We start from the raw sequence: 25,515 nt of genomic DNA, 5'->3' as shown, positions 1-25,515 counted from the left end.
ATCTTATATTCAGTCCTAATAAGAAAGTCACTTTGCAACGTTTTGAGGAAAGTAAGACATTATATCGGAAGAATCTTCATTCACAGCATTTAAGCAAGAGAGAAGTTCATCTGGTATTAAGGTCTGTTCTTGAATATCTTCATCTGAAAGTAGGGGCTTCCATTGGTTTTCTGTTGGTGTATGTGGCTCTTCATCTGTTGAGCTGACCATGTTGCTCTGTCCACTTTTACTGTTGTTCAAAACAAGACTGATTTTATCAAATAAAAATGAATTTTCATTGGTACCAACAATAGGCCATGTGGTAGCCATGGGACTTGGGAAATCTTTTATTAAACTACTCACGGGCAGAGCTGGGGTGTTTGGTTTTTTATCTGGGCTTTGAGAATGTATTTCATAAGTACTGTCTTGTAAGACTGCTGGGCTGGAAATCTGAGGTTTGTAGCCATTTTCCTCCATCATGTCCGAATTGCCAACAAACAGTATGTCTTCTGGAATGTTAACATTATCCAGAACTGCTTCTCTAGTTTCCTCTTTATGATCTACAACCTTATACTCCTTGTGTACCAGTGTCTCCTCCACTTCAGTTACGACAGCATCCTCATGATCGATGAACAACCCAGTGGAATTGTGTGTTATGCCACCATTTTCCCCCTAAGAAACAATTACAGAAAAAAAAAATAAAATGTAGGCGTGGGGAGGTAGCAAACAGCTATTCAGTTTCAGTCTAGAGCAATGAACACAGAAATAACACATTATAATAAAATAAATTGAGGCATCTGTAAAACTGATAGGAAACATGAATAAAAAGATAACTACATAAATGTTAAAATAAGGTTTGCATATGTGGGTACAGGCAAAATCTATGCAATGCAACTTGAACCAATCTATCTAAAGTTAAGTTGTGATTAACTTTATAGTTCCATTCTTTCCTCTCATGAGATGGGAACCTCCTGAGGGTGAATGCCTGGCTAGTTCTGTAGATAAGGTCTTATCCTAGGTCAGACTTGTCCATAATCTAGCCCACTATTGTCCACTCTGGTTGATAGCAGCTCTTCAGGATTACAGAGTTAAGGCTACTATATGGGCAAGAATTTCTTCGTTGCTTTTCTTTACTTGTTGTTTGATTCTGAACTATTTCCCCTTTATGCTTTTAAGTCAGCAGTTAACAGAGTTGGTCCATTTTAATTACTGTAAGCCTTTGTTTATGCATAGAAAGAGAAGAGAGTATTCACACTTCAAAAGATTACTTTTTGTGATTTTAAGTTAAGGTTACACTTGAATGTAAGAATGAATAGCTATGGAACTAAGTTGAATAATGGGCGATGAATGCTGATAATAGTAGATCAAGTCATATATTATCTTGAGCAATTCCACATCTCCTAATCTGACAATTTTATGTTGCACTTGTAGCAAGGGGGAGGAGTGCAAAGTCCTGATCATGCCATGTAGAGAGATGAACATGAGAAGCAATAGCCAAATAGGCCCACAACACATTCTGAATGTAATGGTCATAAAATAAAGCATACAGGGCTGTTGTTGTTTTTAAAGTCATGCAAACATTTATTCCTACAAATGCAAGGTGTCACCTTGCTTCACTCTAGTTTCTTTAGACACATTAAATAAATAGAATGTTGACTTGTGGAGTTACCTGAAGTGATTTGATCACACTGCTGTTCTGCATTCTAGGATAATCTTCAAAAAGCCATTTCGGTGTTATCGACCAAAATGCTGTTTTAACCCTTTTTTTTTTTTTAAAAAAAAAGCACAACACATGAATTGCATTTTGGAAGAACTGATCACGGTTCAAATTCATTACTGGATTGGAAATGCTTATGTAGATTAGATAAGGTTGAGAGCAGAATTATATGTAATGGTTGCAGCTCCTTGACTTCAAATGCAGTTACCAAGAAACACAAGTGAAATGGGGTCTGGAATGATTTTGGTGCAATAGTGGCAAGTGACTAGGAGGAGCGCTGAACCCTTTCTCTGTTCTTCCAGAGCCCCTTCCCAGATCACTCCTCCACCCCCAGCACATTTCTCGTTGAGAGAAAAATAACTCTGATGAGGAGAATGGAGAAAATCTTTTGTCAAATATGTCATAGAATCTTTCTCTTGCCCACCACTTCTATGCATGAAGTTGCCTCACATCCTGCTTTTCAGTTGTTTTACACTTGAATACACAGCTTTGCCATCAATTTCAGCCTAATTGCAGTCAGATACTGCACTACAGCTAAGGACCAATCTTTCACCAGCCCTAAATAACTTTACAAATCAACTACAAAACCATCACCCTTGCCCTGCTTTAATAAGGGAAAATATGTACGCAAACAGGCACTGCACACACATTTTCCAAGGCTGAAAAGTTTGCTCGAAGGCTAAGGAGAAAAGTCTGGGGAAACACTTCACGCTTGTACCTCTTAATGTTTGTAGCAATCAAACTCAAAAGAATTATAAATAAGAAGAACATTCCAAAGCCAGTTCCCCACAGAACACCACCATCATCACCATCACCTTAAAAAGAGAGAGAGAGAGAAATGATCAGCACTTTGATTTTACACCATATGTGTATTTAGAATTAGCTCAGGGTACACCTCACTTGCTGAATAAAAACAATTCATCATATCTTTATGATGCTTGACCAATTGCTTGTGAAGTTCAGATGTATATCATCACAGTGCTTTGTTCCTGCTTTTGCTGAACCTGCATCTTAGAAATGTGTCCTGTATAGACAACCATGTGCTTCTACTCATAGCTGTTCACATGATGCCATATCAACCACTGAATAGCTAAGCTGATGCACCGAGGAGGGCTTTTCAAATTGTCAAGGTTTCTTATAATGTATTTCAGTACAAGGTGCCACTGAAACTGGCTGGGAGCCTTATGCTTATTATGAAGCTTGATTTGACCATGCTTGACAAATTTAATAGAATTCATGAATATGATGGCAATGGCACTTTGTACTCAAGATACACATTGTTAGCCTTTCTTATCTTTAGCAGAGTGATAAAGATGCTTAACTAGAGAATTGTGTTTCCTTGGCAAATTAGATAGTAGCATAATTAGATCCACAGTTGACAAATCAAGTCTTGAGTAAATTCTGAGAGGTATCATGCCAGTTTGATGGAATGTGAGATACTGTATGGAGCAAGATAGCAATTGGTGATGGCAGGTTATGTTTCCTGAAGAGCAAACACATCATCTCACCCCTGTTGTTTTATGTACACCAAATCTCCTCTGTGTGCCTTTAGCCACTCGACTGACAATTTTAAAAATCAACCATTAAAAGTTCATATGACTATTTTCATATTGTATATTCAACCCAGGATGTCTCTGAATTGAGAATAATTTGAGTTAGCTCTTTTATGTGTGAAAACACCCTGAACTTTCATTTCCCTATAATCACGTCAGTGAATGCTGCACTCAGTTCCCACCTCTTTGAGATGTTATCACTGGCTGGTGTAAAAAAAACAACAACCCAACAACCAAAAAATCCCTCCCAAATCTGGTAACACAGAAAACCTCTCTTCTGGAAACCTGACACAGAGACATTTCCTACCGTTGGTAACCGCAAACATATTTCCTGGACCATTATATGTGTCTTGAGTTTTCCCCGGCAATGCTATTCAGAGAATGGGAGAAAGAAAAGCAAAAAAGGAGAATGACTTCCACTGTGGTACAACAGCAAGTGTAGTGAATACTTTGTTCCCTTGTATTGTGATTAGTTTACCAAAAGCACTTTTCCCAAGGGATGAAACCCTTCAGTGCTTTCATTTAAACTGCAATTTGTATTTACTGGTTGTTGGATGAATATTCTCAAAGTTGCAGTTGGTGAAAACATGTCGCTTCTGTGAACAAGGAACAGAGGTAACTTCCATAAAGCGAGGAATTCATCTAGTTCATGCAACACAATATTTGCCTACACCACTGTGAGAAGCTCTGACCCCTCCACGTGCTATTGGACTACAACTCCCATGATCTCTAACCACTGGCCAGGGTATTCGCTGGCAGGCAGCAACTCCCCATGATTTCCCAATTCTACCTGGAGAGGCTGAGGATTGAACCTAGGACTTCTCACATGCAAAGCGTGTGTGTCATCACGGAGTTACGCTCCCCTTGTGGGACTGTATCTCTCCTAAAACTCAGCCTTAGGATCCAGCCAACGTATCTTTTGTAGTGTAGTGTGTGTGTGGGGGGGTATTGTCTACATTCATTCAGCAGCTCTGTCAGTTTGGGGTTTCTTCGTGTCCCACTGGCCTCCAGGTTTGAGGAGGTCCAGGGTAAAGCATCCTCGTCTAGTGCCGCCCTTCTTTGTCAGTACTATGCTTACTTGGCTGTAGTGCGAAACAGCTGCATCTAGCCACCCTTTCCATTTCCCGCAATGCCCCTGAGTGATGCCAGGTTGAGGTCATTCTGCGAAATTGAAAAGGTTGCTTGATCCAAATGCTTTGCATTGCTCAAAGTGCTCTGGCAGCATGCAAGGGCAGGGGAGGAGATGTAAGGGCGCTGAGACCTTAGCAGCTGCCTAAGGATACCAGGTGCCGACACTGGCTCTGCCAAAAAGAGTTGTTTGTTGGTAGCCATCCTGGTAGGATCTGTAATTGAATTAAATGAAATTACATGTACTGGTGTCAACTCTGGTGTAGAAAGTATTATTATTTATCTATTTTGATAGAGTGCTTGTGCATTCCAGACAATACAATCAGATTTCCTAAGCTTATTAATGTTTTAAAAACAACAAAAATGTTGTTCTTCTTCTTCTGATAAAATGTTTTATTCATAGGCATACTTTAACCAGTTTAGCTATCTAAATCAATTGCAACTTAACTGATTAATCAACAAATATTTCTGTAGTTGGATGACATGTCTAGTAAACCCACCCACACCTGCTGCAAACTCTGCAATAGCTGGCAATGGGAACTGTATGTGTATGTCTCTAGAATCATAGAATCATAGAGTTGGAATAGACCACAAGGGCCATCGAGTCCAACCCCCTGCCAAGCAGGAAACACCATCAGAGCACTCCTGACATATGGTTGTCAAGCCTCTGCTTAAAGACCTCCAAAGTAGGAGACTCCACCACACTCCTTGGCAGCAAATTCCACTGTCGAACAGCTCTTACTGTCAGGAAGTTCTTCCTAATGTTTAGGTGGAATCTTCTTTCTTGTAGTTTGGATCCATTGCTCCGTGTCCGCTTCTCTGGAGCAGCAGAAAACAACCTTTCTCCCTCCTCTATGTGACATCCTTTTATATATTTGAACATGGCTATCATATCACCCCTTAACCTCCTCTTCTCCAGGCTAAACATGCCCAGCTCTCTTAGCCGTTCCTCATAAGGCATCGTTTCCAGGCCTTTGACCATTTTGGTTGCCCTCCTCTGGACACGTTCCAGTCTGTCAGTGTCCTTCTTGAACTGTGGTGCCCAGAACTGGACACAGTACTCCAGGTGTGGTCTGACCAGAGCAGAATACAGTGGCACTATTACTTCCCTTGATCTAGATGCTATACTCCTATTGATTCAGCCCAGAATTGCATTGGCTTTTTTAGCTGCCGCGTCACACTGTTGACTCATGTCAAGTTTGTGGTCAACCAAGACTCCTAGATTCTTTTCACATGTACTGCTCTCAAGCCAGGTGTCACCCATCTTGTATTTGTGCCTCTCATTTTTTTTGCCCAAGTGCAATACTTTACATTTCTCCGTTAAAATTCATCTTGTTTGTTTTTGCCCAGTTCTCTAATCTGTCAAGGTCATTTTGAAGTGTGATTCTGTCCTCTGGGGTGTTAGCCACCCCTCCCAGTTTGGTGTCATCTGCAAATTTGATCAGGATGCCCTTGAGTCCATCATCCAAGTCGTTGATAAAGATGTTGAATAAGACCGGGCCCAAGACAGAACCCTGTGGCACCCCACTAGTCACTCTTCTCCAGGATGAAGAGGAACCATTGATGAGCACCCTTTGGGTTCGGTCAGTCAGCCAGTTACAAATCCACTGAGTGGATCACTCACTCTGGATCACTGCCATTTTATTTAGGGGTGTTAAGTTTACATTCCTTTGATCTAGGGACTTAATAGCAGCTGGTTCAGCTTTACCATGAAGCAGTGTGCAGCAGTTCTTCAGGAAGCGCATTCCAGAGGGTGTGCTATTTTCTTTGTAGCATTAGAAAAATAAGAGAGCTCCAGTTCAAAAAAGGGAAAGTGTCATTTTGACTTTTCCTTTTTCTAGTGAAAATTTTACTAGCACCAGCAGCAAATAGTAGAATGATTAGATATTCACCCTCACCAGTCTAAAAGAATGCATTTGTTTTCTTTATAGTTCCACATTTCTGCAGGAGTGAATGGGCCAAAATGTCATTTGTGATAGAAATACAGAATGGGCATTGTGCTCCATTATGCTTAAGAAATGGAGATTTTGTTCAAACAACAGAACTGTATGTAGGTAACGGCAGTAGCCCTAAAATTACTGTACGTATTATAATTTTTCATTAAACACTGCCGCCTTGTGGTCTTTGGAGCCACAGCAAATTCTAACAAAAAAAATGCAATATGATGTGGCAGTAAAAGGAAATTATTAGAGTAGCTGGGATGTTGCCGCTATTAACCCTGTGGTGTAATTTCTAAATTTAGTTAGAGCTTTAGAGAAGCAATCTCAGGAACATGTTTTCTGCAAGGGTTTTAGTATGTATGAAATATTCATCATTTTTGGCTGGAGTTATGGATTTGCCAAGGAACCCGTGCAATTCCTGCATCTTCGTGTTCAGAAAACTTCCAGCTGTTGGTTTTCTGCCTGCTACATTGAGATTACCCCTAAAGATAAGGTCCCTTCAGACACTCCTGGGTGTTATGGTCAGCAGAGAGGGCCCTCTTGGTAGCCTCAGAAGTTTGGGTTGTGGTGGCCCAGGAGAGTGCATTTTCTGTGGCAGCCCCTAAGTTGTGGAATTCCCTCCCAGGTGTATCTGGCTTCCTCACAATACAGCTTTCACTAAATGCTGAAAACACACCTCTTTACCCTTTGTGCTTTCAGGGCCACCCTGTTCTTGTGATTGTAATCTGCCTTAACTGTTTTTAATTTTCAGCTGTTTTAAACTGTCCTGGGACCTATTGATGAAGGGCAGATAATAAATTTAATAATATTAAACCCATCTGGCTGGATTTCTCCGGTCACTCTGGGAGGCTTCCAGGACATATAAAAAACATAATAAAATTATTATTACTAATATTATTGAGGATACAGGGGTTGGATCTGTATGTAAGAGCACAGTAATACACCTTGATAGACAGAAGGGTCCCCTGATTCAGCAGTTAAAGCCTGTGTATTACTTTGAATGGAATCCAGTAACACTTTACATAATTGTGGTACAGTATCTACTATTTCACAATAATCTGCTTAATCAAGGCTGGGCATAAAAGTCATTCCAGCAAACCTATTACTTTTCATTGTCCTTGGCAAATTCGCCTTAATTCCTATCAAGGCATTATTATTCATGGTGTAGAACTGCTTTGGTTATCTAACAGTCTTATACTGCATCTCTGATGGAAGAACTTTAAAATCATCAAAGGATGTAATACAACTAAAGGGAAGTTAACAGAAATGAGCAAGAATGTCTGATTTAGTATGTTTCTTCTAATTATGTGAAAGTCGTGCTTATCTTTAGTTTTTTTCCTGTATGTACGCAGGTGAATCAGGGCCAGTTGCTGCTCTCTCTGACATATATACACACAGTGGACATGAAAGATTACTATGGCTCTCTACAGAGTAATATGGGTACATACAGCAAACAAATGTGTGTACTGTACATTATTTATGAAACATGTCCTCATCCACACCTTTTAAGGAAATGTTTAATTCCAGTTAATGCCCCGAAACTATCTTATTCCAGTTTGAATAAGATAATTACCATATATACACAAACACATTGAAAAATATTTTTTAGTCAGGGAGATATGACCATTCCATAGAGGAAGTTTAGCTCAAACACAGTACGCTATGAAATAGTGCCAGTCCCCTTACAATGGCCCCAATGGTACTTACTCGGGATGGAACAGGCCTTGCTGGTGCCATCTTGATACACAGCATACACTGAAATGTTGAAGTTATGCCCCATTCTGACATTTTCTGTAAGGATGATGTTTTATTCATTTATTTTAATCATGAAAATAAGTTCTACTGTATAATTTTTTAAAAAGGAATCATGAGTAAAACTTCAGAAATAAGAACCAATGAATTCTAATCCCATGATTTTGTTCTGACTTCTTGGGGAAGGGTGGGGGAGCAGACAGTCATTTTAAAATGTTTTATCACATTTGTATCCCTTTCTCCACATAAGCATCTCAGGTGGCTCAATGTGGGTTTCTTATATTTTGTTCCCACAGTAGCTCTATTTGTCCATGTTGATTTTGGTAGTCTTTGCTAAGTTTGCTTGTAGGTTTGGTATGTTTGTTGTCTTTTGGATTTTAAACTAGATTTCCTCCGCAAAAGATGCTTTCTTGGTGACCAAGGGTGAGGAAAACAGATTTCACTAAAAGTGATTCTTCATATTTGCAAAATCTACTCCTGGGGTAGCAAACCTGGTGCCCTCCAGATGTTGTTGGACAGCAGCTTCCATCATCCTTGAGTATAAGATAGGTTATCTGGGACTGATGGGAGTTGTTGTCTGAGAGCATCTGCAGGTCACCATGTTGGCTGTTCCTGAGCGGCTCAATTATTCTGGGTTTAAGAAGCTATGCATGTCATCAGCCCAACATATCATGAAGGCCACAAAAAAGAGTTGGCTTGTATTTTACCTTTGATATATGTTGTTGTGTTTTGGATGGGGACTTTTTTCCACACAAGTCCATGTCCTGCAGACGTCCATTCCACTATGTACCACAAAACTACTTTTCCAATGGGTTGGGGAGGTTTCCATACAACAGAAATCCCTTTCTGTTCATCGCGGTTCATTTGCATGTTGGTAGGTGGTGGGAAATCTACAGGGGAAAGCAGCAGGGATGACTTTGACTGTTGTCTAAAATCTAGCCAAATATTTGAAATAGTTTTACAATAGGAAGAAGGTGCCCTTGAAATGAGTGAAGGGTGTATTGATGGGGAGCATACAGTGGAGTGCAGCTTCTTCATCTCTGTCTGGCACACTGGAAATCAACCAAGTGAGGATAAGGACCTTTTCTTTAAGCTAAGTGCATACACTAGAAAGATCAATGTCAATAAGGATCAAGGAAATTGTATAACTGGAGGGAAAGAACCCAGAGAAACATTTTTCCTCCTCCTCCTCCTCCTGCAAGCTCCCTGTCCGCTGTTATACTCATCCACCAATGGGCAAAAGAGGGCCTGGGACCCTTGCCTGTGATGTCATCCAAGTATGACCACATTCCTCTCCTCAAATTCTGATCTGCTATTCCTGCAGCAGCAAGATAAGACAAATGCCTTCATATACATGCATTCCAGAGAAGCTCATAAAAGTGATGGACATTTTGCAAGTATAATATATTCACCACTTGCTGCAGTTGCTGAATGATTAATAATAATAATAATAATAATAATAATAATAATAATAATAATACCTTTACTGTCAATGTACAACCTGTGTACAATGAAATTAACCGAGCCTCCCTCCCCCACCCACAAACACTCAGTCTCATTGCACTCTGTGTGCTTGTCGCACAACACACCAACCCCGAAAGTCAGTTGCACTATATTATTTTCTGTTCAGCAGCCTAACAGCCCACGGATAGAAACTGTTTTTTAGCCTGTTGGTACGACTGATTATACTTCTATATCTCCTGCTGGAGGGCAGAAAATTAAAGAGGTGCTGTCTGGGGTGTGACTTGTCCCTGAGAATCAGCCCAGAGAGTAAACTTGGGCACCTGTGTTCTCAACATTTCGAGGCCGATCTACAACCCAAGTGGATGGTGGTAAAGAGCTATAATTTTGATAAGGTTCTCTTCTAGCATCACATAGTTAACTGGAATAAAATTTCTGGGATTGTTGTACTGAGCTGGACTCTCTAGGATCCATAAACTCCTAAGGAAGCAGAACAGCCAGAAGCATCATGTGAAGCTAGAAAGGAGAAGCTTGTCCAAAACCAGGACAGAACTGTGGAATTGCAATACTAGCTTTCTCTCTCATGTTGAGAGAGCAGAAATGACAAAAATATTGTCGTGATTATTCTGCAGGATCCATCTAGGAGTGCAATCCCGTGTCCATCTACGTAGGCATAAACCCCTCTGGCATTAATGGGACCGCAAAGGTGTATTTCTCAGATTGTCATTCACCTAGGGTGACCAGATGGAAAAGAGAACAGGGATCCTGCATCTTTTGTACAGAAGAGGGAATTTCAGCCAGTGTAGCTTGTCATACAGCAGAGGCGGATTGAGGGCAACATGGCTGGTTCTCTTTGCACTGGTTGTCAAGCAGAGAGAACACCCGTAACCACTTGCCCAGTCATGGGAAGGAGATGTGAGGGCTCTGACAGCTTCCTTGGGTCTTACGAGTCCTCAGTTCTCCTTTCCAAAGCCTAGTTAGTGCTTGCCCAGTTTGGGGAGGAGGTGGGAGGGCTGTAGGACCCTGCTGGAGATCTCACACCTCTTTCCCAAAGCCCAGCATGGCGTGAGGGCTGGGGAGAGGCACCAACTTTTGGCCTAGCTCAGGGCGCCATAGTACCAAAGTCCACCCCTACCTATAGCTGTATCTGCTGAAATCCCCTCTTTTGCACAGCACAGCAGGAATCAAGTCCTCTTTTGCATCTGTATATTCTTTATGAATTCCAACTCATTTAAAACTTGATAATAGTCATTCCCATATTGTCCTCAGTTGTTGTTTTTAATAGTCATGATGGCTAAGACATGATTTTAAAATGGAATTTGATATGTTTAGATGTCAGCTTTTTGCTTTATCTTTCATACTTTTGCTGAAATGGAATACTTATCTGGTTTGGCATCTCCAAAACTGGCATTGTAGTAATGGATGAAAGTGGTCCTGTTTGTGTGTTAATACATTATGCTTCCAAAGGGAGCAAACTAGAAGTCAAGTTAGTTATATAGTTGGGGGGGGGGTCTGAATGTTGGGAAATCATAGGGTCAATTTCTTCTCTGACACAATTTAACAATGCATTATCCATTTCTCAAAAGTTTTTAAGTACTGTACTGCTTTTATCTTACCATGGAAACTGTGGGGAGGTTGGTTCACTGTAATATTCGCAGGTTTGGAACTTCCTTTTGAATTATGTGCTGTCACATGGAGAGTGGTAACTGCTGGGGGAACCAAAACTTGGCATTTTATTTCTGTCGTTTTACATAAATCCACAATTTCTCCTTGGTTTTCACAGAACACCCTGTAGCCCAAAATTCTTCCTCTGCTCTCCTTAGGAAAAAATGGCTGGGATGTGGGAAGGAAGAGAAGGAAGAGAAAGCAAGATAATTGCCTTTAGAAAGCTGCATTGTGGGGTTTTTTTGGGGGGGTGGGGGGTTCATGCAGTTTCACATGCACAGCAGCTAAGGGGAAAATGTGATTAAACCTGCATTTCCTTAGCTGCTTGCCAACCACTGCAACAGAAGCCACTGCAAAGAAGAGCCTCACTGTTTGAGGTCACCAGGAGTTTGGGAAAGCAGCTGGGGGAAGGCTTGCTTAACTCTTTCCCTGCTGCTTCACCTCTCCAAGTTGTCCCCTCCCCAGCTATTTTTCCTTATTTAAATAAATTCTTAGAATCAAGTAAGAAAGTGGCATTTCTAATGTTTCCTTTATGCAGTTGTGTATTTTTCCTAGCCTTTAGAGTGACGTTATTGAGTCCAAATACAACCCCATGGCAGATTCTTTCCAGTATTGGCCCCAACTGAAGAAACTGCCTTATATTTTTAACACCTTTCTGAATTCTAGACCTTATGAAAATAAGACCACCCTGGACTCCCTTAACCTGCAATGTGTTCAGTCTGGAAAGGAGGAAAATATCACCTTGATTAAGATGACCACCTCTTGGCTACCATTCGGGTAAGTTGGCCCCAGAAACCTCCACACATCGAGTATAGAAGAAGGTTCTGCAGATAAACAAACAAAATGCAAAAAAATAAACAAATCTGAATATGAGGGGGGTTTTTTGCCCACTGACTTTCAATTTAATTCATGGTAAAAAGTCTGGCTTGGTCTGTTACTTGTTGTTTTGGTCTTGCATATATATAAAAGAGCAAAGGCATCTATTGCAAAATCTAACTGTGAACATTTGGAGCTAATGAGATGTTTTCTGTGTGTATGGTGATCTACAGCAGTGTGGGAAATGAAGACTAGAGGTTGCCACTAGACCATCCTATTTGGCAGAAAAGCGCAGGCTCAGCTAAGAAAAGAAAAATCAAATAGTACAGAGCTAAAAACATAAAAACTAACAAGAAAGAATATTTAAATACATAAGAATCAGGAAAGAGTTGCTCTTATTGCTGCCACTGGTAGGTGCAACTGTGTTCTTTATTCTTTTATGTCTATCCACATCTATATGTACATTTATTAGAATCAGGTATGGGGAAGGAGTGATGGTCTTATTCCTGAAAGCCAGCCATTTCCCCCTCAAAAATGGATTGAGGGGGCACTTGGTAAGTTCTCTGTACTATTCATTTGTTTTGCCAGCAGGGGTCACTACTACTATTTCTACTATAACAGCTTACAGTGGTACCTCAGGTTAAGTACTTACCGGTAATTCGTTCTGGAGGTCCGTTCTTAAGCTGAAACTGTTCTTAACTTGAAGCACCACTTTAGCTAAAGGGGTCTCCTTCTGCCGCTGTGCCGCCACGGCACAATTTCTGTTCTCATCCTGAAGCAAAGTTCTTAACCCAAGGTACTATTTCTGGGTTAGCGGAGTCTGTAACCTGAAGCGTATGTAACCCGAGGTACCACTGTATTGTCATAAAGTCTCCTAGAGGCCTAAGAGCAGGGGTCAGCAAACTTTTTCAGCAGGGGGCTGGTCCACTGTCCCTCAGACCTTGTGGGGGGCCGGACTCTATTTTTTTTTGGGGGGGGGGGAAATGAACAAATTCCTATGCCTCACAAATAACCCAGAGATGCATTTTAAATAAAAGCACACATTCTACTCATGTAAAAACACACTGATTCCCAGAGTGTCCACGGGCTGGATTGAGAAGGCGATTGGGCCAGATCCAGCCCCTGGGCCTTAGTTTGCCTACCCATGCCTAAGAGCACTGCAGCGGCACATTAGGCAAATGAGGCTGTGTGGCTCAGGGTTTCACCTCCTGTTGTCAGCAATCCTTGGTTGTGGCCTTCCCCTGCCCTATGAGGCTGCCACTGTTGCTGCAGGTGGAGGCAAAGCCAAGCCTAGTACTGCTGCCCACCCTGCAACTCTCATGCCCCTTAGAGGGAGCCTGCTTAGAGCCATTTAGGCCTGGCCTATTAGATTTGTTTAACTTCTTTCCTTTATAGCCTGCTTAGCTTAAGATGCTGTAAAACACACACACACACAAAATTGGGTAGTCAGCTTTGAAAGAAAAAGTGGAGTCCAGTTGACGGATGTTGTACTTAATCATTAATAAATATCTGTACTTCTAAATTACTGTGTTGAATATGGAGCTTCATATAGAAGATAGCACACACATCACTTTGGGAAGTTTGTTTGCCTGCCTTGCTGGCCTCACAGCCCCCTTAGAAGGGGCAGATTTCAGGCCTGCAAAATCTACTTTTGTTTCTTTTCACAAAAGATCAGAACCCTAAGATCTGCTGGAGGTCAGTGCAAAAAAAGACATAGAACTAAACAGTTCTGGATCCAGGAATTTGTTTTAAGTACCAGAACTAAGCTCATAGTCCATCCACACAAAAATCCACTTCTGGTTACATAAGGCTACTTGCTTTATGAGGAACAATTTGGGGGAACTGGGTATGTTTAGCCTGGTAAAGAGGAGAGTGAGAGGAGATATGATAGTCATCTCAAATATCTAGGGCCGTCACATGGAAGATGGAGCAAGCTTGTTTTCTCCTGCTCCAGAGGGTAGGAGCCAAACCAATGGCGAGAAAGGAGTTACGAGAAAGGAGATTGACTAAACATCAGAAATAACTTTTTGACAGTAAAAACAGTTTGACAGTGGAATTGACACCCAAGATAGGTGGTGGACTCTCCTTTCTTGGTGGTTTTTGAGCAGAGATTGGATGGCCATCGGTCATGGATACTTTAATTGAAACTCTTGCGTTGCAGGGGGTTGGATGAGATAACTCTCGGAGTCCCTTCCGACTCTACCATTCTATGATTCTCTATAATGTCTAAGGTGGCTTTCCCATTCCTAATGCCTCACTGAACTCAACGGGACTTACTTCTTAGTGAAGATGCATAGGATTGTGCTGGAATTTACTTTTATTTGCATATAAAACTTCAAAGGAGGGGAAAAGGTTGTTGTTGACTCCTCTGCTGTAGAGACAGGATAGGCACAATCATTTCACTTTTCAATTTATGAATGAATTTCCAGCTCACACTGTATTGTGCAACTGAAACTGAAATAGGGTATATACTCTCTCTTATCAGGGGATTTTTCCATGGACTTTTAAGATTCATAATACCACAATGAGGTAATATTTGCTACCAAAGTGATACAATCTGTAGAAGACAACACAGGAAATAAGAGCACAACCAAAGATATAATCAGGTATTCCAGTTCCTGAGCTGATTAAGGTACAGCTTCCTTTGCACACTTGGTGCTGAAAATGTGCTCAGAATGCTATGCTTGGTTGCCTTGTTGCAACTTACCGTATTTTTCGCTCTATAACACGCACCCGACCATAACACGCACATAGTTTTTAGAGGAGGAAAATCCGTAGGCATGCCACCCTTAGGCATTCCCTCCATAACACGCACAGACATTTCCCCTTACTTTTTAGGAGGAAAAAAGTGAGTGTTATGGTGCAAAAAATATGGTAAATCCCTTGAAGCATTCCTGTTACAATCCTCTCTGTACAGCTGAAAAAAGGACTTGGGGGTCAGGGAAGAGAGAGCAGTGAAACTCACCTGCCTCAGGAGTCATATGCACTGCAGATTCGCTCCATTTGCTCCAAAAGCTTTGGGCATGAGTTAGTTTGCATCTAACTTGAAACTCATACTCCATGTTTGCATCTAAATTGTACTCAGTTTGATGTTCCCTTTTAAAGTCAGCACCCCATTTTCTAACCTAAAATGGAAAAGCAACAGGACAATTATGTATTGTTCTATCCACTGTCTAGATCAGAGATTACAAAATCACTGCCATTAAAAAAAAGGTCTGGTGTGTCAAGAGAAAAAAATGTTTTCAAAGCATTTGCTCTTGTGAGCCCAAAGTCATGGATCTCTGTATATTTATAAAGGTGAGGTGTATCTTCAGTTTCTTTTTGTTTTTGTTGATGACCACCCTTCCTCAATTTCAGTTCAGAAAGGTAGTGTTCCTCTGAGAGACACTGGTCTGGATTAACCTACCTTATTGCATGAGGACTGTTCAGACCACTCACAATTAAATATAAGTAAAATTGTACCAAAGGAATCTCTCTTCTATTTCAGTGGATGGGATATCACTATTAGAGTGAATTATGCTGGGCATAGTCTGACTCACTCAGTTACTTTACATGAGGTAGAAGAGAGATACCTACAACTTAAATTGTTAGTATGGATTGTATGCTCATGATAACAAGCTCAAATAAGTGTGTGTGTGTTGCTATTCCTAGTATAAACAACAGCATAGTACTTTCAAGTGTTCAAAGTGCTTCACAAGCAATATAAAATTACACCTGTAAGCCAAATCACTCTTATCCCCCATGTAGCAGATGAGGGGACTTAGGTTGAAGAGTGGCTTGCCTAAGGCTACCTTGTGAGCTCATGGCACAAGGTCAGATTCAAACTAGGACTGTCAGATTATGTTCATCCTTCTAGCAACTATGCTCGGTCTTTTAGCCACTATGCCAACATCTGTAGTCCCAGATGCTTGTGCACTACAACTCCCATCATCCCTGGCCACTGGTCATGCTGGCTAGGAATGAAGGGAGCTGTAGTGCAATAGTATCTAGGGACCTAACATCTGGGAAGGCTGCTCTATACTATCCCAGGTAGCATGTTTTCTTCATGTAGGTACAAAATATTATGTGTGAACTTTTTATGTATACTAATACATCCCCCACCCCCATATACATACAGGAGAGTTGGCCCTGTATACATATACAGTGGTGCCCCACAAGACGAATGCCTCGCAAGACGGAAAACCCGCTAGATGAAAGGGTTTTCCGTTTTTGAGCTGCTTCGCAAGACGATTTTCCCTATGGGCTTGCTTTGCAAGACGAAAACGTCTTGCAAGTGTTCCGATTTTTTTCCGCTCCCCCCCCCTTTTCTAAGCCGCTAAGCCGCTAATAGCCTTTTAGCTGCTAATCCTCTAATCCTTTAATAGCCGCTAAGCCTTTCTTTAATAGCCGCTAAACCGCTAATAGCGCTAATCCGCTAATAGCGCTAATCCGCTAAGCCGCTAATAGGGTTGCTTCGCAAGACGAAAAAACTGCTAGACGAAGAGACTCGCGGAACGGATTAATTTCGTCTTGCAAGGCACCACTGTAGTTGTGTTTCCATAAGTCAGTGACAGCAATCTTTTCACTAATAATAAACATCCAAAGACAGTGTACTACAGATGGGCTCTAAGTCTTTGTTGGATGCAAGTTTATTTCATAAAACAGAGGTGAGGAAACTTTTTCCTGCTGAGGACCACACTCCATCAGGGTAAATTGTCAGGGACACATACTATTTGTCTATAAAAAGGGTACAATAAGAAATAAAAAAATCAGTTTCACCAAAATGTAGAAGGTATATGAATATATGCAACATACGCATCCTAGGAGCAGGATACATTTCACATCCATGTCTTTATAAAACTCTTGTATTTGTAAAACTCTGCCCAGGAAGCTATTGAAATCTTACTACTATACAAAAATTTAAAAAAATTCCTTCCAGTAGCACCTTAGTTGGTCTTTAAGGTGCTACTGGAAGGATTTTTTTTTTTTTTTTTTACTATGGCAGACCAACACAGCTACCTATCTGTTACTATATAAAGTCATGTATGGAAGGTTTAGCACCAAAATCGATGAAAAGCGGCAGCCAAACCACTGCTTATGATACATACAAAACCCAGAATGGGTTGCCTCACATTCCAAGTTTCGCCTATCTTCTCCTTGTATCGTTCTTCACAATAAGTCTCATTGATTGCAGTTTGCTTTTCCCAATGTATTGTAGTCTTAAATAATGGAGAGTCTACAATCTGGATAATAATGGGTGTAGCTGGTACCACTAAAAGAGATAAAATAATGTTAAATCCAGTCTCTAATAATTAAACTGCTGCTGCTGCTGCTGCTGCTGCTGCTGCTACTACTACTATTATATTGCCTTTCATTTCAAGAATTAAAACCAAGGTCGTCTGCAAACAAGGTCAGGGAGCAACTGGAGGAAAGGCAAAAAGAGTACATTGCAGAAGGCCAGTTTAACCAACTCAGGAATTATGTCCTAGTGGCTAACTGGGATATATAGAACAGCCTTTACCAAAGGTGTCATGGACGTTGAAGACACTCAAATTCAGAACACAAGGGAGAAATGTGCTAAGAGGAAGGCACGCTTGGCAAATCTACACCGTGATCAACTTCCACCCGGGAACCAATGTCCCCACTGTGGAAGGATGTGTGGATCCAGAATTGGCCTCCACAGTCACTTACGGACTCATTGTTAAAACCGTGTTTATGGAAGACAATCTTACTCGGCTACGAGTGATCGCCGAAGAAGAAGATATTGCTCTATGTGTAGTTGATTCTAGCTGTATTTTACCTCAAGCATATAAGTATTGGACCACAAGCCAAGATCACTGTCTGTCACAAGCATAGAACAGGTGCAGCACAGAACCCAGCTAGCAGGCCAAATAGCTCTGGATGAATTAAGTGGGACAACTAATTTCTAAACATTCTCAGTATGAATTCTGAAGGCCAGGTCCTGGTTTAATCTGTTTCAACTCAGCAGTGAGTGAATCAATCTCCTAGTGCTATTCTGATCCCCACTAGGATAAACAGCAGATTAAGAAATTAGGGTGGTTGGGTTTGGAATTGCGGAAGGTGTGTGCTGCACAAAACCCAGTGTAACTTCAGGCTATATGCAATTCTGTTTCCTGTACTTCCTCTTTTATCGTATGCATAGCTGCTATCTGAGCACACTCCTAATGTAGACAAGGCATCAATCATGCAGTTTCCAGTAGTTGTGCAAAGCACTATAGCCATAAAACTACTGCCTCTTTCAAATTATAGCAATGGTATGTTGAAACCTGCACCCACAAGAAGGAAGAGGCACTCATGGAAGAAGCTCTTCAGCTCTCAGGACAGAAGAATCCACAGAGCAAAGATTGGACCTAAGATCATGCCTATAAATATACACCAAGTATCTGTGCACCATTAGAAGTATCACTCCTTTTAATAGCAAACTCAGGTGCTGAGGGCCTCTGTGAAAACGAGGTTTGCAGCAGTACAGAATAAACTAAGGGGACAAATCTCAACAAAAATAGTCCAGTGGGTACTCAGCAGGCTCAATAGCTGCAGAATGTTGACAGATGGTGAGGGGAAGAGGGGAAATTTGGGGTTGTGCAGACTTGTCTGCTATAAGTGGGCATGGCTGGCTACTAATATTCCTATTAGGAGGCATTAATAGGTTGGAGCATCTTGTAGGTAATAATAATAATTATTATTTTATTATTTATACCCCTCCCATCTGGCTGGGTTTTCCCAGCCACTCTATTCTCAAATCTTCCATCACGACCTTAATCTTATAAATTTAGTCATATACTAGACTAAAAACAAAACCAGCTTTTAAAAAATAAAGTTTAGAAATTACTGCACACTACCTAGATCATCAAGGTGAACATACAGTTCTTCTGAGCAGTTCGTTCCTAAGTGATTTTCAGTGTAGACCCCAACATAAAATGTTTTGTTTTTCCACATTTGACTCAGAGGGATGGTACCTGAGGCATTGTTTGCCGGAAATGTTTTATTTTCTTCTCCCTGAAAACTATAAAGATCAAACAGTCAAGAAGCATATTACTCTGCTGTAACTGTAAACTAAAAATATAAAGTAGCTGCTTTTGAAAAAGCAGATTACATTATACTTGATCTTAGCCCAAAGGCCTAAAAGCCTTGTTAACCATACTAAAATATTTAACCATATAAATGTAGATTAAAAAACAAAAAGCAACAAAATATTATTAATAAGAAGTAGGTGCTGTTCTAACATTGTTTTAGAGGCATGTGGCCCCTTGCCTCTTCCTTTCTCAGGGCACTGTGATTAAACTGTGAGGCCAATGGCAACTTCGCCATGGATGTTGAAGTCACCCAGAATTACTGCCTGGGATCCACCAATACCATTCTCAAGATGACCTCAGCCAGGTTGGTCAGGGAGAATGTTGCGCAGCTGGGTGGACAGCATACCAACGATATCCCTGTCTCTTAAGACGCAACTTCAGATGCTGCCCTGCTCCAAGGCAGAGATTTCCCAGTGCGGGATAACAAATTGTGAACAGCAGCAAACCCACTTCCCTGGCCCTCCAGCCAAGGTTTGTGCTGCACCAAATATCCAGTGAGACAGAGCAGGGTAAGGTCTGCCCACCCATCTCTCCTACTCATATCTCAGTAGCTACACCAGGTCATCACACTCATCCATAATTAGATGATGACTGACCTGCCATGTAACATGCCATTTGGCCCAAAGCAAATTTATCCCCTGAAGTGAGCAGAATAAGAGTTTTGTTGTTGTTTTTTTACTGTGTCTGGGTCATGCCTATTTTGCTGCCCTAATGTTTATATTTGCAAAAAAATAGTAATACAAAAACAGACTGGGAGAAGATATTTTAAGTGTGTCCTGAGAGTTTGGGGACTTTTGACACTCTACCCCACATCCTGGGTTTGAGCTGGAACCACCCTGGGCCATCACATATCGCAAATTGTTTTTGAAACTCATGTTGAAAGTGCATTTTCATCGCAGACTGTGGACCTGCTGTTCAAGTGTTATACAAGCTCCAACCATCCTTGGCTGCTTGAAACTAATTTCAGCCAAAGCACATGCTGCTAGACTGCAGACTGAGGCATGTTTGCCGCTTCTGCTGAGTGTAGAACTTTGATATAAGAGGTGAATCATGACTACCACCAAAAGGACACCTCTGGTGACCTGCTCTCGCCCTCCCCCGCCCCCACTCCCTGAAAAATGTAAGTAGGACACCAGCTTTTTTTCAGTCATCAGCACTACACCACATGCACGATCGTCACTGGTTTGTGAGTTGTCTCTCACCACAGGTTTAGTCCACATAGTCAGACCACAATGTCAGTTGCAGCTTTGGCGTGTCTTAATCTTTGGTTGAACTCACAGTTAACCTAGTTTTAGGAGCAAGCTTGACATTACCTGCAAATTCTTCTCACGTAGCTTCCCAACCATGTTTTGTATGTGCTTTAAAAAAGAACAGGAAAAAAAGAACCGGACTTGGAAGGCTGCATTTTTAAGCAGTGGAGTGCTGATTTACTTAACTGTTTTACAGTGAGCTGCAAAAGTTCGCCCCAGCCAAATCTCTGCCTCTCTCCACAGTACCCCCCCCCCCAGTTCCAGGTGCATATTTACACTTGCAAATGATCATCTGAAGTTCTGTGGGGGTGGGCAGCAGCTAGGGGTGATTATGTGTAGCAAAATGATGCTGAGAAAAGCATCAAGTGCCCTCCTACCCATCACTTTTCTGCTCAAAACTGCAGTCCGCTAAAGGCTACTTTCCTTTAAAAAATACACAAAACTGTTGAAATTCATCATATAATCATAGAGTTGGAAGGGACCCTGAAATCTAGTCTGATTTGAGATAGATGCTTCAATCAACTTTCTTACCTTTTCAAATATAGGTTGTACCTAGTGCTTAGTTGTGTGTCCTTGCCTGGGTCCCAAGTGCATGTCATATTATCCGAATACTCATATACAACACAGGTTAAGTTGGCTGGCATGTCCGGTGAATCTACAAATTACAAAGCATGTAAGATTCTGTTGATTCAAAACACATAAAGGTAGTTAGCGGGTGGCTTATCATGTGACTAAATACTTTATCATGTCTTCTGTTACTCTAAATCACATCTTTTTCAAATACTTTTAAAAGAGCTATTTTCCTTAAGAAGAAATAGAACAATCTGAGCAGTTTGAAGTTGCAGTCTTGAGCACACTAATGTGAAAGTTATGTTGAAGTGAATGGGGTTCACTTATAGGCATGTAGTTTAGGAGTGGGCTACCAGTCTAGCAAAGAATTTTAAAATATTCTGCAACCACTATGCAATCCTTTATTATTTTGCAGTTCGTTGTTCTAAGGTCAAAGCTTGAAACAGCTTACAAGATAATGTCCTGTTTTAAATCCACCTCAGAAATGGCCAATACTGGCCATTTTTAAAAGCACTGTAAGATTCGGATGTGGGTGGTGCTGTGGGTTAAACCACAGAGCCTAGGACTTGCCAATCAGAAGGTCAGCAGTTCGAATCCCCACGACGGGGTGAGCTCCCGTTGCTTGGTCCCTGCTCCTGCCAACCTAGCAGTTCGAAAGCACATCAAAGTGCAAGTAGATAAATAGGTACCACTCCAGTGGGAAGGTAAACAGCGTTTCCGTGCACTGCTCTGGTTCGCCAGAAGCGGCTTAGTCATGCTGGCCACATGACCCGGAAGCTGTACGCCAGCTCCCTTGGCCAATAAAGCGAGATGAGCGCTGCAACCCTAGAGTCGGCCACGACTGGACCTAATGGTCAGGGGTCCCTTTACCTTTAAGATTAGGTTTTGCTCATCGTTTAAACCATCTTTATGCCCAAGCTGTGAAGTCTACTGGTCTGAAGTTAAAGCTCAGAGCTGTTCTTCTTCTGATCAGCCTTAACTTTTCAGTTAGTGGGCATCTCTCCTCCCAGTGGTTCAATATTATAAGCCAACTGAAGTATGTCCAAATATGCTACTGAGGCTAGTGATATACCGTATACTATCAATGGGAAAGTGTTCATGGTAATAGTTTTAATTTATACAACCAGTGGCATGTATTAAATTTGTTGTTGGCTGTAGTAATATATTATTCACTTGGAAACAAGACATTTCTATGCACATTAATTTCAGAGTAAGCTCCACTGCATACAGTAGAAGTTACTTAAAATAAATATACATGTTACTGAGTCAGTGAAACTTATATCAATGTATTTGGTAGTGCGATCTTTATTTTTACACACACACACACTTTTTCATATGTAATAGCAAAGCAGCATGCAATATCAAAAATACAAAAAAATGTAAAATTATAAATAAAGCAGCTACTGCTGTTGAGTAACAAGTTTAGGCCTAAGTCAGTGTTTCCCAACCACTGTTCCGCGGCACACTAGTGTGCCGCGAGATGTTGCCTGGAGGGAGGCGGGCAAGTCGGGCGGCGAGAGGCGGGACGGCGGCGAGGAGAGGCCGCCCAGCACGGGGCTCTCGCCGTCTGGCTGCCTGGCTGCCTGCGAGCTCGGCGGGCAGCGCCTCCATCCGCAGCGCCCGCCTCGCGGCTCTCATTCCCTGCCAAAGCTCACCCAGCCAAGTCGCGCTCTCCTTCCTGCCTCGCTTTGCTGCCTCCTCCCCCCCACCCCCAAAGCTTGGAGGTTCCCCGGCAAGGGGGAGGGAAAAAAATTGAAACTTACACTTTCGTGCGTCCCTCCCGGCGTGACGCTGTGCGCTGACGTCACGGGGCTGTAATGGTGGTGTGCCTCGAGATTTTTTTCATCAAACAAGTGTGCCTTTGCCCAAAAAAGGTTGGGAAACACTGGCCTAAGTAAGTACTACTGTGTTCAGTGGGCTTGTTCCCTAGATATTAGGAGTGTTTAGGATTGCAGCCTAAGATCAAAGCCCTTAGCTAATAATTTTTAAATTAAAAATGTAAAGCCCCACCAGCAAAATGTCATCCTTGCCTATTTCCAAAGGGGGTAGCCTTGTTAGTCTTTTGCCAAAACACACAGCAAAGAGTCTTGTGATGCCTTTAAATACTAGCAGTTTTAATATTGCATAAGATTTCGTAGACTATAGTTTACTTCATCAAATGCTTGCCTCAGTGGCTGATCATTTCAATCATTAACTCATTTTACTTCCCAAATTAACGGAAATTAATTACAAGCAGCAAAATTACCTACACAGCATACACATAAATTACTTACGGCCCACGCAAAATTCTGTTCCGCATATTATTTGGGTTTTTTTTGGAGGACATACAGTATAACAAATGACTGTGGAAAATGAAATGGTATAATTATGAAGTTGGAGTTGAACTGTAGTTTTGTTTATAACCGACACCAATCTGTCCTCGACCTCCCTTTGATTTAGACGCATACGTTTTTTAGAATTCTGACAGACATCTTTATCGGAATGGCAGTTTATAGTAATATTCTGGCCCATTTGAATCGTTGAAGCTGGTTCCGTCCACACCTTCCCAGGACAATGTATAGTATCTGAGGGGGAGAAATAAATTAATTGCCATAAATATCTTAGCATTCTTTAAAAAACAAACAAACATACGCAACCTAATCAGGTACCCTCTATCTGGCCAAAATATTTCAGTGGTACTCCTATAATCCCAAAATCTAATAAAATCTTGAAAAGATAGAACAACAAGCACAATCTGAAATGTTTGACAAGTCCTCAGGTATCGAGGGACTTAGGGACAAGTTTCATATTTTTGTTAGATAATCAACAAATTCATATTTGAGTTTTATTAGAACACTTGAGTGGATACCATTCGGACCTGGTGATTTTTCAGTTTTCATTTTGCCAGTAAGGCCTAGAACTTTGTCTCTTATCACCACTATTTGCTTCAGTTCCTCAGAGTCCATTCCTACCGTTTATCCTCCACCGTGAAGACATTTGCGAATAATTGGTTCAGCTTCTCTACAATCTCCTTATCCTCCTTTAACACACCTTGAACTCCCTGGTCATCCAAAGGTCCAACCACCTCCCAGTCTTCTACTGCTCACATATTTTATTTTATTTTTGTCTTAATGTTTTTAATGATAAAGCACTGAGGAATCTATTTAGAGGCATAAACTAATTCTCTTTTGACTGAGGAAAATGATAACCTTTTAAATGATTTTTATCAAAAAGGAAATGGCAGTTTGAGCTGAAAGTACAAATACTATTTTAAAAATAAGATTAGAGGCCTGCATCACTGCTGACAAATGTATTTTTGGGAATGATATGAGTAGGAGATGGAAAGCACATCCTAGAACCATGTTTCTACACATTTTCAGCAATATCTGAGAACAACATTAACATATCTTAAATCTCTAACCGTTGATTTACACTTCTTCTGAGTGTGGGTCCCATGTGTTTGAAGACAACGTTTACTCTCCACAGAGCTCTATAAGGAAATCCCCAATTTGTATTGCAATCCAAAGCATGTTCACTCAGAAGTAAATCTCACTCAGTTTAATGAGGCTTATTCCCATGTTAGTGTGCAGAGGGTCGCTGCCTTCACCCCCACCCTGTATTTCAGTTCCATGTGTTTCCCTAAGATGTAGTCCTTCCTTTTGGCCATCATGGGTTGTTGGTCCAATTCTCAAGCATCCTTGTTGAGTACATCTACTAGGAGTAACTAGGAGAATATAGGTACTCAACAAATAATGTTTGGTAATCTATCATGTTCCCTGTTTACCAGGACTGCCATACACCCGGATTTTCCTGGACATTACTGGGATTTCAAAGGTGGAATTGATGTCTGGGGGGGATTTCTGAAATGTGGCGCTTTGTGCTGGATCTTAGGCAAATCAATCGGAAAATCATTTGGGGTGTCCTGGTTTTTACTTTTTGAAATATGGCAACTCTACTGTTTACATGAAGGGTTCTCCATGTCAGCCTTCAGTTGTCTATCGCAGTGATCCTAATCCTGAAATCAATCCTAAGATGGATACAAAAATATTTTTCTTCCTCTCTCCTAACACTGGAACCCAAGGATATCCAATGAACTGAATGTGGAATGATTCAGGACAGAAGAACGAAGTACTTCCTCACACAGCACATAGTTAAACTATGGCATGGCTACTATCCACAATGGCTATGTGCTGCCTCCACTGCCAGGGCAGTGTGCCTCTGAAAACCAGTTGCAGGTGGGCAGAGTAATGTAGCTGTGATGTCCTGCTTGTGGGCTTCCCATAGGTCGATCTGGCTGGCCACTGTGAGAACAGCATGCTGGACTAGATGGGCCTGATCTGGCAGGTTCTTGTGTTCTTACAGTATGTGTCACGTCCTCGGAAATCTTTTCATCCGTAGGATGTGGGAATTCAAAATTGGAACCCTAGGCAGTGAAGGAATGATCGGTACAGAAATGCGTAGCTTGATGGGTTAACCCACTGTGTATCTGTATTCATCCATCAAAGAATCAAGCAAAACAGCAACTAGGGTAAGTGTACGCATTATATCCTTATATCACATTTGAACCACATTCTTTCCCTCAAATATTTCTGGGCACTATTGTTTGCTAAGGTTTACTGGGAATTGTAACTC

At 41.3% G+C, this 25,515-nt stretch overlaps 1 protein-coding gene across 1 annotated transcript; it reads right to left on the bottom strand.

The window, feature by feature from the left end:
- Positions 1-24,405, bottom strand: IL23R (interleukin 23 receptor). The gene is made up of 14 exons (XM_081195284.1): positions 23,856-24,405; positions 23,178-23,468; positions 20,866-20,989; positions 18,851-19,014; positions 17,123-17,262; positions 14,977-15,136; positions 11,937-12,019; positions 11,147-11,363; positions 8,777-8,959; positions 8,025-8,108; positions 3,557-3,619; positions 2,415-2,511; positions 1,649-1,739; positions 1-651 (listed from the first exon to the last, which is right to left on the bottom strand). Exons 1-14 carry the CDS (start codon positions 23,878-23,880, stop codon positions 28-30), a joined length of 2,346 nt encoding a protein of 781 aa, XP_081051410.1. The 5' UTR covers positions 23,881-24,405; the 3' UTR covers positions 1-27.
- Between the last annotated feature and the right edge of the window lie 1,110 nt (positions 24,406-25,515).

The sequence above is a fragment of the Podarcis bocagei genome (assembly GCF_964188305.1).
Source record: "Podarcis bocagei genome assembly, chromosome: 5".
Taxonomy (NCBI): Eukaryota; Metazoa; Chordata; class Lepidosauria; order Squamata; family Lacertidae; genus Podarcis; species Podarcis bocagei.
The sequence above is the reverse complement of the archived record's forward strand: the minus strand, read 5'-3'. Positions and strand labels throughout refer to the sequence as shown.

What these genes read in the sequence shown, in the direction of transcription:
- IL23R (XM_081195284.1), bottom strand. Translation starts at nt 23,880, where the DNA reads ATGTCTTCACGGTGGAGGATAAACG. An exon ending in AGATAGGCGAAACTTGGAAT is followed by an intron (nt 15,137 to 17,122) that starts GTGAGGCAACCC and finishes TTTCCATTTTAG; the next exon opens with GTTAGAAAATGGGGTGCTGA. An exon ending in CAAGGCCTGTTCCATCCCGA is followed by an intron (nt 3,620 to 8,024) that starts GTAAGTACCATT and finishes TTCTCTGAATAG; the next exon opens with CATTGCCGGGGAAAACTCAA.